The 16539-nt window shown below is 36.7% G+C and overlaps 1 protein-coding gene across 1 annotated transcript; it reads right to left on the reverse strand.

The window, feature by feature from the left end:
* Positions 1 to 619: 619 nt before the first annotated feature.
* LOC145785742 (very-long-chain 3-oxoacyl-CoA reductase-like) lies at positions 620 to 15538 on the reverse strand. The gene is made up of 8 exons (XM_082597444.1): positions 15491 to 15538; positions 7208 to 7416; positions 6199 to 6245; positions 5963 to 6038; positions 4376 to 4593; positions 3534 to 3716; positions 1919 to 2068; positions 620 to 1297 (listed from the first exon to the last, which is right to left on the reverse strand). Exons 2-8 carry the CDS (start codon positions 7350 to 7352, stop codon positions 1190 to 1192), a joined length of 927 nt encoding a protein of 308 aa, XP_082453570.1. The 5' UTR covers positions 7353 to 7416; positions 15491 to 15538; the 3' UTR covers positions 620 to 1189.
* Positions 15539 to 16539: the final 1001 nt, after the last annotated feature.

A 16539-nucleotide genomic window follows, 5' to 3' on the forward strand; every position in this document is an offset into this window, starting at 1 on the left:
TCATAAATATGGAATGGCTCTCCCCTGATACAAAATACTTACGTCACTGATTGTGAAAAAATAAAATGTTTTTTTTGGCTAAAAGATACCACAAATGTTTGAATAGCTGTGGGTGGTACGATTCCCGGCCTGCTCCACTCAACGGCCTTACCTTGCTGACCCGGTATCAACTATCAACAGTTATTTTCTTATTCCTTGTTAACTAATGTCAATGGTAAAGATCTCAGCTAAACAATAATAATAATAAAAAACACAAGGCCTTGAAACAAAGCAAGCGATGGTTAACTTACTTGAAAATATATTAGCCAGCGTGTAGATGATATACAGAAAGTCTCCCATTATGACGACATCACGTCTCGCTCCCAAGTAGGCTCATCGGTAACTGCCGAGGAGAAAATTGAACTACAAAGCATTGCTGCAACGTAAAAAACTGCTAAATTTGTTCTCTCTAGCTCCAGCAACATATATGGACGGCTGTAAACTCACCACCCCAATGAAAGAGGCAAATGAGCAAATAGGATAATCTCAAGAAATTTGATTGTTTTTTCAAAGATTTAGTTTCAGGAGAGAGTTTTCTTTCTTGTACCAAAGGCAGGCAAGACACAACAATGCAACAGGGTTGAGCATTACAACAATATATTTTACATATTTACAAATAGTTCAGTCAAACGTTTTCGGCTTAACTTAAGCCTTCATCAGGAATTTGAAAATATTTATAAAAATGCAATCAATTTCAACTTCTAGAAGGTAACTAGCTAACTAATTATAAGCATCAAGAAACACGCAGCGACCAAAAGCACAAGTACATAACTACAAAAAATTTGCACCACAGGGTAGTGATAGGCCTACCCGATACATCCAGTAAATGTTGGGAAGAATGGACGCGCCTCCCGCAAACAATTGTTGTTGAGCGGCATGGCACATTGGTATGCAGTTCAAACCTAGTTGCAGTTTGATGGTCCAGCCAAGAATGCTTCAAAAGAATGGTGCCGTTGTAGACAAAACAAGCAGGTTTTCACTGGTTAGTTCATGACGCTTGATCTAACTCAGCTGAGCAGCCGAGTTGTGCGAGCCCTTGGACGACGTTTAGAACACGTAACACAGACCACGCAACACATAAACCTTGTTATTTTCTGTGATAAACAGTGTGTTCACAAAAGTTTTGATTTAAAAAAAATGTTTTTTTTCTTCAGTCTTGCTTCTTTGTTAGTTGATTTTTCAAATAGGACAGTCCTTTCAGTTTGAAATACATATAGGATCCATGGAATCTTTTTGGAAGATGGTTGAAAATAAAATCCTGAAAGGTATAGTTAAGTTAATCCTGAGGTAAACAAGCTTAATATTTGATATTTGATGTGATGAATAATGCCTTTACCATTATCAAAAAAATCCAACTGCTGCTGTAATCAGATTTCGCAAAAATTGCCCTTATTGGCGGTTGTCTCTAATTTATATAATTTTCTCCTCACAAAGCACTTCGAGACGTTCATCTGTGTGGCGTTATCTATCAAATCTTCACATGCAAAACTAGAACTATTGGGGTTAGGGTTAGGGCTGAGGGTTATGCATTTATGTTATGCTTGACATTCTGCATTTGTGTCCTAATTCTAGCTGTGATGAATACTTTGTTCAAAGTTGTTGTTCTATTTTTCTTTGTAAGATGTTTTTCAGTAGTTTAAATTCGCTTTTGTTAAACTTCTAATAAAGCGTATGCGATGCAACATTTACTCATGTGGGGTCTGAGCATGTAGCCTATCAACCTTTATCCTGTTGTGGTGAAAAAGAAGTCAGCTAAGTTATTCAATAAATTGTCGTTTGATATAAACTGTCGTGGCAACAAACTGTAGTTTGAAAAATTGTCTGATGTCACGTTATGACTAACCAGTTCTTTATAGTTAGTTACACAATCATTAATTACCTCACGGACACTCTCTATATTTCCAAAGGTGATCGTTTCTTTGCCCACAGTTGCAAGTGAGGATGAAACGTATTCTTCTGGGGTTTTCAATGTGTTCCAGACTAGAAGGAATTTTGTCATGGCGGTTTTGAGGAAGTAAGGACAGCAGCACTGCGAATCGTAAAAAGTTTTAGTTTGACTTCGAAAAGTTCAATGTCTTCAAATGTTGCCTGGAAGAAACCTATACTATACTACATTTACTTTGTATAGGTTACAGGAAAACATAAGCAAGATCACCACTTCTGGTAAGCTTCAAGATCACCAAGAATAGGTGATCTTGAAGATCAGGATCAGATCACCAGAACAATGTGATATTGAAGATCAAGATCACTTTCAGGATCAATTTTTGTATAGGCCTACTTAAAAAAGATAATTTTTAACTAATGAGGTTGCAAAAACACAAAACAAATTTTACACGTTAGCAAACTGGCTAAAGATAATTGCTATGGCTAACTTTTTTTCAGTAGGCTATCTACTTGAGCGCGAGCTAAACAATCATAGTAAGTTTGTAGTTGTTATTATGTCAATCATTGTTGTAGTTCGTGTAGGATTGCAACGCCACACACAAGGCTGAGGGTTATTTTTAGAGTACTCCGGTAGCTTATTCTCAGACTGGATATCTGGACATAATATGAACTGTTATGCAGTTACATTATATCTTTATCAAGAGTTTTAGGACTATCCAGCTCAGATGGAGGTCAGCACAAACGGTTGTCTTGATTTGCGTCGCTGCATTTTTCCATTCTCTAAATTTCTTTGTTTTTTTTTAGAAAGCAAGTGAAACGTCACCGAGTTACGTCAAACAAGCTGGAGAATGGCAGCCCTAAGGCAAACCTTATGATTGGATTCCTCAGAGGATAGAAAGATATATCGTTGGAACATGTAGGAGGCTTCCAGTCATTATCAGCAAGACGACGCTCATAGTGCTGCACTGCTCAGAAGTGGGGTAGACCGGTGCAATCCCAGCCAGCAAATTAGCCTTTTGTTACGTTAATTCGACGCCTAGAGTCGTTAAAACAATGCAACAAAAGACCGGTTTGCTGGCTGGGATGGCTGCTGTGCAAGGGTCGCCGTGCGAAAGTAAACATTTTTTTGGAATTTAGAAAATAGAAATCTGAATAATTTTTCCATACCCAACATAAAGTATAGACTATGCATAGGTGTACTTGTTTTTTATTAACACAAAAGGATCCTTCAATTTTGAAATGGCAACACTAGCCGATTAAGACTTCAAATCGACTTTTGTTACGCATATTATATTAAGTGACTTAATGTTAGTAATTGCTACCAATTCCTTTGCACAGTACGCAGTATTAAAAAAATGTCTTTATCTAAGTCGAATTAATTTCCAAAGTGTTCTTGGTCTTGTTGGTTTTCAAGATCAAGATCACACAAAAATTAAAAAGTGCTCTTTAAGATCAAGATCACTTAAATAAAAGTGATTCAAGATTAGATCACGATTTTGATCATCAAGATCACACTGTAATCTTTAAAATCAAGCTCACGCCCATCTTTGGCTACAGGCGAGTTTTTCAATTTTGCCTACATTAAATGAGATGAACAACATGTGCTTTACCTGAACTGTGATACCTTTGTGTTTATATTCGTCGCTAAGTGTCTGCGAAAAATGTTTGAGATACGCTTTACTAGCTCCGTACAGCGATACTTTGCCGATTTCATGAAAAGCGCTAAATGACGACACATTGATAATGCACCCACGTTTCCTGCATTCCATTCCAGGCAGAACGACTTGGATCATCTAAAAGTATTCTAGAAAAGTTTAGATGTAGCCTAAGTTCTTCGATTTTAAGCAAAAATACTGTGAGCTCATTCAAATAATAGTAATTCAATCAGAGCAAAACTACCAGCGCTGATGTGTTTTGAGCCATTGTTTCATGGCTGAATTATGGTCTTATTAGGCCGCCATGACAACGTATAAACCTTTGTAACTTTTTAGAATTTAAATAAACAAACAAATAAATACGTCTTCTTATCTGCAGTTGTATGATTGTAGTCAATATACGGTAGGTTATACACTATCTGCAGTTATATGAAAACATAGACGTAACTGTTTCGACCTCCTTATTCCCATAATATCACTATACTATATATTGTATAGTAATTTTAGGATAGCAATTGTCCATTTGTGGAATGCAATGAACCCCACTTGAAACTGTCACCTGCTTTACCACTTGCACCTACTCTTGAACTGCTTGATGAGCAGTAATCTACGCGCAACGCAATATATTTAGTAGGCCTACATATTTATGTGTTACAATATCATTGATTAAACCGTGACACATTTTTTCGATTACTTCCATAGACGGTTTACAGTTTGATCAATTAATTATTATTAGAAACAACATGATTCTTTATTGTCACAGGCCTACAAATTTATTTCATCCAACAGTGTCCTACCTTGAGAGCGCTCAGGATATTAATTTTGATTGAATTGTTTATTTGCTTTGAAAGATTTGGAATTTCTGTGAAATGGGCTGGTGTGTGTGCTATCCCAACATTATTCACCAACACCCCAATATCGTAGTCTTGGAGAAATGTTTCTATATCCTTGTAGATTGATTCATCTTCACTGAAGTCGACTTTGTATTGTTTAGTTTGAACTCCATGATGAGAAGCTACGATGAAAAACAGAACAAATCGACATTTTAATATTTTGAAGTTGAAAATTGATTTTGAAATTGATGCTAATGGTCTTGTTGGTGCAACCACGGCTACCTAGACTCCTAGAGATAGGTGGCCATGGTTCAACTTAGACACTACTGTTCGCATTGCATCGTCTTGGCTTAGCATAACTTATAACACTTATAGCTAAGTAAAGTATTAAAAATAGAATAAGACTGTTCACCAGGCATTCAATTATAAAACAATATTTTCCGTTCTTCTGGTGACTGTAAGCTATAGGCTACCGGTACCACAGGACGCTGAGAATGGCATTGGCGCGAAAAGCATTGTTTTTATAAGTAGCCTACAGTATGTTATTACGTAGCCTACAGAATATTGTGTTATTGAATAAATATAATTTTGCGGACTGGTCCGCGAATCCTAGGTTGGAAACTTGTGTTGTAGAGTAGAGGCTTTTAATCACTGACTCAGGCCTGATCACAAAACTTGATAGAGCGAAGTTTCCGATTATTAAAGTGTTGCTTTCTGTGAATTATTCCACTAAGTGAGTGCTGCTAAATGAAGAACCGTCTATGTTGCTCATGTGCACACTGCCACCATGACCGATAAACTACCGTTGTTTGATCATGCCGTTTCTTCATGCCCAGCAACATCGAGAGATTAATTAACTAAACTATCGCAGCAGTTGCAGCCAAAGTGTTGTATGTCGACTCCTTCTCAAACAGTTCATCAATTGCAAACAATTTCTGATGCCTCACTCAGAGAGAAAGAAAAAATTATATGCACACGAAGACCAGTTGTGGGGACAATGGAAAGATGTGGTATAAGTTTTGATAGGAAAGATCAAGATGCATGGGGTCACGTGTGATCCCAGTTTTTGAATTACAATGACAAGTTCTATATGCATCATGGAGTAACTTGCACATTTTCTAGGTTCCGCTATGTACATAAACATGAAACCAAAACATGAAACCAATTTGTTAAATGGAAACGCATGGGTTCACCAACACTTGGGGCGAGAGCATAAAAGCGCGAGAAGGGCTTCGGGATGACAATAGAATTAGACGTTTGCTTTTCAATCATGGTTAGACTTCCGATTTAAACTGATTGTTAAAAAAAAAACACTTCTCCACTAAGAATATAATTAATGTGCGGAGTTGCTGAACAAGTGCGCCATAAAGAAAAGGGAACTCGCCACTCTACTCTTACTATAGTGCCGATAGTTGCGTCAGTACAATGACAACCTGGTTTTATCATTTTTAAGATTCAGTGACTGAGTAGGCTACCTCAAATCAATACGAAATGTAATATTCTAGTTAGTTAAAAAAAATAGCAACATTTCATTGTGATATTTAATCTCACATATGTAGTCGGCAACCTCCACCAAGCCTTTTTCATCCCGATCCATTAGGATTATGTTTTGGCCTTTCGAAGCAAGCTGCAAGTCGTTTGCACGGTTAACTACGAGTAGGCTTATTTACAAAATTTGTAGGCTACTTTGTAACTTATTAGTTTTGTTAGAAAAGATAGTTTTGCGTGACTTGCTTACAAACTTAACCAGCATTTCTTTCAACTGTTACTTCCAATACAATCTTTACCTCCATGGCAAAAGCTTTTCCTAGTCCAGTGACAGAGCCGGTTACAACTGTAAGAATAGAAGAACATCGCATAAACATAAACCATCAGCCTTACCGGTATTCAAATGGACCATCATTACGCTTTGGTGGGTCGCGAAGAAACAATGAGAATTAAGAAAATCACTACCATTTAGATTGACTTGGTTTGGTTTTTGAATCTTTATCCTCGGACTGACAAAGCCTTGATAAGTTATTCCTGGTAGTTTCGCATACTTGCAGAGGCTCTTGACGCAGGGCCGGTCACCGAGATTGGCAGAGTGAGGTTTTCCGATTGTTGAAGTGTTGTTGCCGGGGAATTATTCCATTCACTAGATGCCGCTGAATGGAGAGCAGTCCTGAAAGTGCGTTGCTCAAGCGCACACCCCGAGAGTCGAACTTGCGCCGCGAGATCTTGAGCCGAGCGCGTAACCACTGAGCTAACGGAGCGAACAAATTGTTCAGCCAAAACGTAAAAGTGTTGCGAATCGGTCTTTTTTTGATATATTGTGACGCAATAAGTGCAGTGAGCTAATCCATCATGTCGTTGGTGTTTCACAACTGGCATCGTTTTTAGATTATATTATTAGTAGCATTTGCAAAGGGTCCATAAGGTACTCGAAGGCGCGAAGGTTTTATTGGTAACCTAAGAGCCGCAAAGTATCTTCTCAGACGTTTTAGGTAATGCACTATATCTACGCGGGGAGTGTTTATGCAGTGTAGAAACTTATTGATATAAAAGTATAGCAAAAAGAACTGCATCGACCAAAAGCGATTTGTTTCAAGTTTTCTGAAGTTGTCTTTGAAAATGATATTCCGTTTTCTATAAAGCATTTTTCAAATGTAGTTATGAAGAAGAAAGTCAAGTTGCAGATTAATATTAATTTAAAACAGTCCTTCAATAATAAAAAGTATCTTTCACTTTAGTAAAGGATTGTCTTCATTCTTCATGTGCTTTTATAAAGATATGAAACAACACGTTGTAAACACTTACCTGACCACTTTCCGTACTTTGAAAAGTCTGGGTATGTTTTAAAAATATATAGTCCAGCAAGATGATAGAAATTGTAAAGCAACTTCAAAGTATAGTACAAAGTAAAGTAGACACCGATCCATGTGAGCACACTAACATCCATCATTAAGTGATATTATGAAGGTATAAAAGACTGTAAGTGTAATATGTCATAGAAGTTCATTCGATTTCTGTAATTTGAAAATGTTTTTAAATGAAAACTTTGTCATTTCACACGAAAATAAAAGTAGCCTAAGCAACCGTTTCTTTTTCTTTTCTTTTTTTCTGCAACACAAAGCATCGCTATTGTGGTTTTTGTGATACACTAAATGATACAAATCCTATTTAAAAATACACTGTTCAACAAATCATTGTCGTCAGGCAATTAAAAAAATGGATGGTAAAGACAAATTGTTCATCACTATACGAGGCATTAAGAAGTAGGCAACCGTTGCTAACTAAAATGAAAAAAGACTGTTCTAGCGCACACTAGTAAACAGGAAAAGTTTCAAGATCTCTAAAAGTTTAAGGTGCACATAATTAGCTATTTTGGTGATAAGGTAGGCTGGTGTTAAAGTTTTGCCCTAGCACGCCACAAAGGTTTAAAATTTCTCAAGAAATTAACAAAACTCAACTAAAGCAGGCAATGCAATGGAAGAAGTTGTCGCTTTATCAGAATGCAAGAAGGATTGGGTGGGGCAAAAAAGAACCATGACACTTTAATTTTTTTAATAATTAAAAAACTATAAAAGCTATGCTTGTAAACCTTACCACATATAACAAAAACTAAGCAATTTGACACTTTTTTCGAGCATTGAAATGTTTTAGAGTAGACTGAAAAGTTGAATTTACAGATTGCATTCGGCATTACATTTTTAGCTGCTAATTTTTAAACTAGTCTGTTGTCTTAAAAGTAGGAATTTAAACATACATGGCTTATATTGCTTAATATTGAAAAACTACCCCTTTCATATAAAATTCTTTTAATTAGGAAACTGAATCTTTGTCTGACGTTTTGTGAACTTCCAAATAACGCGCTGTTTGGGCATTGTGACTCTTAGTTTAAGAACCACCGAGCTAAGATGTTGCAACCAAGGGCGTGGCCACGGGAGGTTTAGGAAATCGATCGTGTCCCAAAAACGTCCTCTTGCTCTTCACCCCAAAAACGGGTTTTTCTTTGCTATTCCAACGTTTTAATGACATTGTATACATGTTGAATGACGTTTCATAAATGTTTGTTGTATTTTCTAACAAACTCTTATTTTAAATAACTTAGTTTGCCCCCAACAGTTGTTTTTGGCCTGCTAAAATTTTCGTTTCAACTAGCCTACGTTACTGTTTGCAACGTGTGAATTCCTTTCTACTTAGTAGCATATACCATTTCGATCTAGAGAACCGTTTAATGTTTGTGTTTTGTGTTTGTTTCGGTGTTCTGGTCACCTTAACATTTTCTAGACTCCTGCTATGTAGCCTATTGTTTTCCCTTTATGATTAAAGGTAAATATACACTGAACTGAACTTGTTTATCAAAACTGGCATGGTGTCAAAAGCTAACAGAAAATGATTTGTCGTGGCCTGACTGTACAAGACCATTGATATCTCACCGAATGTATAAAATTTGAAATCAATCCAACTGCAGATTTCCAACTGGTGCACAGATGTAAAATCTACGTACAGCTTATAAAGAGTTTCTACACTTTTTTGTCAGCTTCCTTTAAGGAAAAGAGATTTCTTACAACAGAATTCATTCCAGATGCTGTAAATAAACCGCATGCAATGCATTTAAGCATTATTATTTTTATCAAGTTGCCGTCACGAAAAAGACGGCTGTTTGTTAAAAAACGAACACATTCCCTTTTTTTGTTTGGAGGGAACACTCGACTAAGAATCGCTTATTGGCAGTATATGGGGTCTACTCTATACTGCTAAGGAAGTGATCTTTCACTTATAATGATTCTTGAATATTCACCTCTCACAACTGAAGTAGAACCCGAACGTTCCAATGTTCATTTAACTGGTGATGTTTGAACGTTTTAAAAGTTTTGTTGCGGTCCTCTTCACAACAGATGATCTATGCTAGTCCACATTAACACTTTGCTCCTCAAAGGGAGGCCAGATTTGGCCCCCCCCTCATATTTCCTTTGATTATTTGAAGCACAGTAACGCCATGCACTTGGTTTTTCTTGACTTTTTCTAAAATTGCCAGGCGGATCTGATGATATTAAATTTGATGCTAACAGTTGTGTAGTTTTCTTGTAAATTCAAGATTTTGGTGAATTTTTGCTATTTCTAGCTGACTTCCAGCAAAGCGTGAAATGGATTACATTGCGATAACAAGCCATAAGCTCATAATTGCTTCGTGCATCGATATGCGCGAGCAGAGAGAAACGTCCTCTTGTTTTCCTTTGTTTGGTTTGACCTCAATAATACAAAGCGCGTTATTTCTTACGCTACAAAAGAAAAGCCAGTGATCACAAAGCTGTTAATTAGAAAAAATAATAGCAAACGTTTTTTGCGTTATCAGCTCTACAAAGAAGAATAGCAATCCACGATCAAAATAGTAGGCTATGTAGGCCACAAACTATTCAAAACAGTTGTTTCAACCAGATAATATTCATTGACGAATAAAAAACGTTACAATAAGAAATCTTGGGTAAAGGCACGAAAACCTGGTTTCGAAATAAACGTTCTATGGAAAACTCTCATTGACAAGCATTGCAATTGCGGAAATGTATGACTGCAAATGCTTTTGGGAGAAGCCGGAGAAATAGCGTTTTTGCAAACAGTAATTGTGAGATACACTCAAGATTATGAGATAGGCTCCATTTACACGTAGCAGCTAACTCGATGGCGTCCCTTCCCTGCTTTATGTCGCCTACTTGTTCTTACGTCCTGCATTTTTGTTTCACCGTGCACTGTGTGTTGTTCCAAAGAGCGCAAAATAAAGATGATAATGCCTCATGTACATTACAAAATATTTTGTAATGTAGATAAGGCATAAAGTTAGGCGTCACATTAGACAAAAAACAAATCAGCTTTCTTGATCATTGATTCAACATCTGAATACGTTGCGCCAATGTACAGTATAAGAGGCCGGCTATTGTGAAGACCCGCCATTTATAAACGATCCGATTATACCAAAAGTGAGACAAACTAGTGGATCAAAGAATGAATAAACAATGCTGAGGAAACTAAATCTAAGTGACAAACAATACCGATGTCTTCATTTATCTTGGAAAAATGCTGCCTAAACTTATCAACAAAAAATACAGTAAATAACGGCAAGGATCCCGAAAGCAGAATTTGCTCGACTTTGGCATGAATTTAGTCAGACATCTACAGTAATAATTCCACACATACAATAAAGGGCTCTCAACGGCTGTAAGATACATAATAGTCAACCTGGTTCTGGGCGGTTTGTGTAACAGCTTAGGGGAAGACACTACTTGAAATGATGCACCACACAAAAGATTTTCAATGAAGACTGAGTCTAAAAACCGATGTGGATTGTGCTTCACAATGACTTCAAGTTTAGGACAGAAAAGGCACAAAAATATCACGATGAAAATAAAGACCTTGTGGGAAATTTTCGAGAATCATAACTAGGGCAACCAAAAGTCAATAAAGTCAAAATTTTTCTGCCTTGTTCAAAGTTTATAAAACGTCCATAAACTAAATTTCAGGCTGACACGAAGAGAGGTTTCAAAGTTATTAAGTAAAAAAAAGTCAAATTTTATGGTTAGGTCAAAATTTTTTTTTAACATAGTTTTTCTTCTTTCTATTGATATTTTATTAAAGCTACACAGATATTGATTTTTTGTTGCAATTTCTGTTGCTATTTTAACGTAATAATCCTTTTGTTGCAATTTCTGAGGTAATAATCTTGTTTCGCCCACTACTGACGATTGAATATTAGCCAGCTACCCTGCTGTTGATGAATTGGTTGCCAGGGTAAAAGCAGTGACCATTAAAAACAGGTCACGAAGAGCTAGTTTTACTTTCATTGACCAACCTCCACAGCCAATTGTAACTTAATGGGCCACTTGGTTGAAAGCTGCTTTCTATTATTCAAGAAGTCTACCAGAAGTAAGAAATATTGTGGAAGGCTTCCATGATGGCGCGGCGTGCTCAAGATGCTGTAAAAGCTCTCAATTTAGCTACTCGCCTTGTAGAAATAGAGGAGCAGTACAGTGCATTGTTTGATATACCGGTAATTCAGAAGATGGAAGACAGCCGTTACACCATTCAAGAAGCTTACCAGAAAATGACGTCCCTTGATTTTGGTGTTGATGGATGCCAAATTGGAAAATATATTCAAGCAAGAATCTCAAGGGATGACAGCAAGTGCTTTGTGAAAATGGGACGAGATGATACTTCACCACATTTATATATCCCGCTGAGGAACTCCCAAGCAACTTCTTTATCAGTAGAAAAAACCTTTTCAATTTTAGGAAAAATTTTGGCGAGAGACAGGAACTTCAACGGCGATAATGTGAAACATCACTTGATGTTGAAGTATAATACTGCAGAACCTTCTCAGTAATTTCGGGATATTTAAAGACACTCCATACTTATCTTTTGCAGTTTTTCGAGTGACTTTCATTACCTGCTCGTTAGCTGTGGTGTCGTTGAGTCTTCCACATTTTTCTTTTATTTTATTAGAAAAAAAGATATCCTTAACTAACGGTTTGATTTCTAATATGCTTTGTATTTGGCATTTGGGTTGCAAACGCAGAAAGTTATTGGTCAAAATTAGGTCAAAATTTGTAAATTATAAAGTCAAAATTTCAAGTTTTTAGGTCAAAAAATTGGTTGCCCTAATCATAACACGATGCAAATACCAAAAACGCGTAGTTTGAATGCTGGTCTAAGCTGGCCGGCAACCACAAAGGTAAACAATACAGGCAGTTTATAATTCGATAACAGCGCAATAAACATTATAAATACGTAAACCGACAATTTTCTTTTACAAACATTTTACGTCTAATAGTAAATTTTCCCCCAACAATTTTTTGTAAAGCGCTTGCAAACCACGGTTTTGTAAAATAATTCATCATTATTATTTTTTACTTCTCGGATATTGTAAAACGTCATCAGCAAAATCACAAAAAAAATTTCATTACTTCAATGTAGTAGGCCTAAGAATTTTTTATAGAATTGTAGCCACGTTGTTTCAACAAAGAAGCCATTTTTTGGCAATATAAAGTTATAGAAAATAATTTGCAATCATGCAAATGTTTGGAAAGAATCTAGGAAGTCTTCTCACAATCTGGCACAAAATGATTATGTTTATTGTATCTGTGCAATATTTTTTACGACAAACTTTGAAGCTTCGTTATAATCATTTTTATCTTTGAAGTCAAAAGTTAATTTTTTTTGGCCAGAGACATAATCGCTGCCTTGTTGATGTTGTCGCCTTTACGCGTATTTTTTGTGCTTCAAACAATAAGGACCCAGTCAGCAATCCAGCCCTTTTACATTGATTCAACATTTGTAAACGTTAAATTTATGTAGATTTGCTGACTGTGGGTTATTTCACATTTCCTTTGTTTACGCATGTTCCTCAATTCGCTGTTGCATTGTTTCGACGCTGGCGGACAAAAAATGTTATTTCAAATTGATTGACACAATCTTCAATAAAAAGTGAGCTTCGAACTTAGCTTTGTTGATGTAAATGCTGTATTTTTGTGGATGTAATTTATGAGTCATGTTTATAAACACCCGTAAGCGAAATGACTTATGATGTGGCCTGCATGATATTTGTGTTGCGACTTGACACAAATCCACAATTTTAAAAGCACCTAATTTGAACTTAGAAATTTCAGATAATTTCAACAACTTGTTCAATTGTCTTCTCTCTACTAAAAATATTCATACTACAAACTCAATTGTAGACATAAAATACATAAACGAAGATGTAAACAGCTATTCAAGCAGGCTAAGGTGTTACTTATGAGAAGTTTGGTTCGATACAACTAGAAGCTAGCCATGAGTTTCGGAATGCATTAGTTTAGGATAAAAATGTAAGACAACAAACGCAGTTTTGTTTTTTTTCAAATTCGTGTAACAATGTTACTCTGATTGTAACTACTTTAGAATCAGTGAGTAGCTTACAATAAGATTTGCTCGCAAGTCGTAAATTCTAATCAATGCAATGATTCGGCACACCGCACACACACTTCGTGCGTTCGATCGAGCTCTTTGTTATTCACAAGTTTGCATGAAATCGGATTAGCACGGTAATTAAATAGCGGCAAGTTAAATCAAAATTGTCGTTTTTGGGTACCTTTGCAAAAATTGAAATATCAAGTTTAACATATAAAATTTTAAAATAATGACTTTTCAAACTTATAGACAAATGATTTGCTTTCACACCAGTGCAACTTCTGTTGAAATAGCACCAGCGGATAACACGTAACAGCTGATTGAATTTGATCCAAAAATGGCCCCCCCTTGAGCAGTTAACTTCCAAAAAAACGTTGAAAAGCAAAGGGTTAAACTTGAGCATAAATTGGCGAAAATAGAATTTTAACTATTTATTGCTTAGATGCAAGTTACGCTTCAATGGTATTTAACATAACCATACTATGTTTCTCGGCAGCCGATTTGTAGCAAGAATTGACAGCGATAGACACGTGGGCGAAGCCTCATGGGCCCAGCCTCGTGGGCGATAGACACGTGGGCGAAGCCTCGTGGGCCCAGCCTCATGGGCGAAACACGTGTCTATCGCTGTCAATTCTTGCTACAAATCGGCTGCCGAGAAACATATTGTTGATTGGATGGTTTGAATGGCTAGCGTGGAAGCCACACCGTTATGGTTGGCGAATCGCAGCTGCTCGCTGTACTAGTGAGTGCTCAGCCTTGTGCTGATAGCCGGGAAGAACGCCCCTTTCTTCACAATAACCATACTAATTCACACATATCCAGAAGATTTTGAAAACTACATCCCACGATTTCAAAGGTGTGTTAATTGGAATTTGCGTACGAAAATACTGATAAGTGTTAATAAGGAGATTGAATATAAACCATTAAAAGTCCATGCTGCAATGTCCAAGATGCTTAAATTTAGAAACATTTTTCATCAAAATTAGTTACTAGTTCACTAAAAATCTTAACAGCCTGTTTCACCCCATTAAAAACCGCCACAAGTTTCCATTGCCTTTTTTCGGTGATATTTCAGCCACAAAATTGTATTGTCATAACTTTTTAAGTATATCAAAAAAATATGGTGATTTTGATATTTTTGATGCATTTTTTTGTTTACCTTTTAAAACGACACCGGCCACATGGTCAAATATAAATCTCGCGATACCAGAAGCAGGTGTTTGTTTCGGTAGAAATTTGTCAGATCTTTCTTGAAGGACGTTTCAAAATTTTTGTAAAAAATATTATATTCACGATAACCATCGGCGTAGTTAGCGGGAGGGCGGTCTCCCCAGTGGAAAGCCCCTCCATTCCTCCTAAAAACCCATCCTTTCAATCAGTTTGGCAATTAAAACCACAATATGACAAGCTAAGGAATATTCCTAAGGTGATGGTAAAAGTATGGTTTCCTAATTGCCTGGCATACAATATGGACTGCTCTACAATGTACTGGATGAGATCGTCGTCAAAGAAAAACTGAAAACACTCCACTGGACTCCAATCTCGGTGTACATATTAACGCTTAGGAATGCCTATAGGTGCTCTTTTGAAGATATGTCCTTAGCCTCCCAAGTTCTTGATTTGGAAGAGTTCTGTTAGCGGTTTCTTTTTTGTTTTGTAACACTCTCCTTTGGGTTATTTTGTAGCTGGGCTTCATCCTCGCTAGTTCCAAATTCCTGGTGTGTACACATCACGACCTTTGCAAGAGCGGACAGCTGTCTGCCAGAGAAGTGATTCATACTTTTAGGGTTATCTTCATCGTCATTGTCTTCGTTCAATAGCGTACAATAGCGTAGAAACAGCAGGAAAGAGATAAATATCAGCTTGTGAGTAATTTTGAGAAAAGTCATCTTCCAATATCGACAAAGCTTCATTCACGGTCATAAAAAGTTCCAGCGTTAGTGTTATGGAGTTATATTCAATCACGATGACAGCCTTTCAACAGGCTATAGCCTACCATTTTATTTAAGGCAGTGTCGACAAAACTGTCCCGGCTCCCAATTCAACTCCAGTCTTAACACTCTAATCCTATCCCCATAATTCTAACCCCTAATCCTTATATCCAAACCCTATAAATAAAACGAGCAAAAAGTAATACAATACACAAAATGCTAAACTTACACCTGCGTCGGAGAGGATTCCAACCAAGAATGTCCAGAGTGCTAGCCCAATGTTTACCATTCCGCCATCAGACCACTGACGTGACCCTGCACATTACGGCGTATTGAAGCGAAAACCGGAGCAGAGGTAGTCTAGACTTAGAGTCTAGGACACTTTTCTTTATTCACAATAAAAAAGCTGAAAACAGCCAAAAAAATGTGGTTATGTGGCCGGTGTCCTTTTAAAAGGCAACAATAAATATAAACTGAATACTGAAAAGTTTAGGTGTTCATCAGGACAATTATCGTTTCTAGCACTAGCTGCAACGTTCATCTGATGAAATTGAAAGTAAAATTAACAACAAACAAGATGGTTTATTGCTTCACAGTGAAGGATGTCACACAACTTACTTATTTAACAATGGCCAAAAGGTTGTGTAATCAACATTATTTGGATTCATAATCAAATATTTGCTTAGCCGTAGGCGATGCAAACTACATCAAGAATTTATTAAAGTTGCCAATGTTTTACCATAAAAGTGTTTAGCTCTCGTAATCGAGGACAAGAGACAAATAAAGTCCAAATAGGTTAGCACGAATGTATAGGCGACGCATTGCATAGATTCTGAGAATGGAGGTTTTGGGGAAAAAGTTTGTTGGCTTTTTACCATGCCAGCTGTTTGACCTTGAAATTGCTTGTTGTAATCGGTCGCTTACCGGTACTAGATTTACGGGAACATCGGATTGCAAGGACATAGCAATATTCTCAAAGCAATTTTTTTGTAACTTAATAAATGTCAAGGCAAAATGCAAACATGATCGTTTCAAAGAATTTATAATGTGTTTTTGACACTGATAAAGTCGTTTCAAATATAAAAGTAGCATACATTACACAGCATATGTATCAATGCACGTGACTTGAAGTCAAATTAGAAGTTAGAGCAGTGTGATCAAGCGACAATCGAACTCACCGGTAATTATAGTAAATTGATTAGACTAAAAGTTTGAATTTATAAGTTTTTAAACTATTTGTAAACGTTTTAATCTTTAGCCGAGCCGAAGAACAGACGT

Source organism: Aplidium turbinatum, chromosome 16 (genome assembly GCF_918807975.1).
Source record: "Aplidium turbinatum chromosome 16, kaAplTurb1.1, whole genome shotgun sequence".
In the NCBI taxonomy this organism is placed as follows: Eukaryota; Metazoa; Chordata; class Ascidiacea; order Aplousobranchia; family Polyclinidae; genus Aplidium; species Aplidium turbinatum.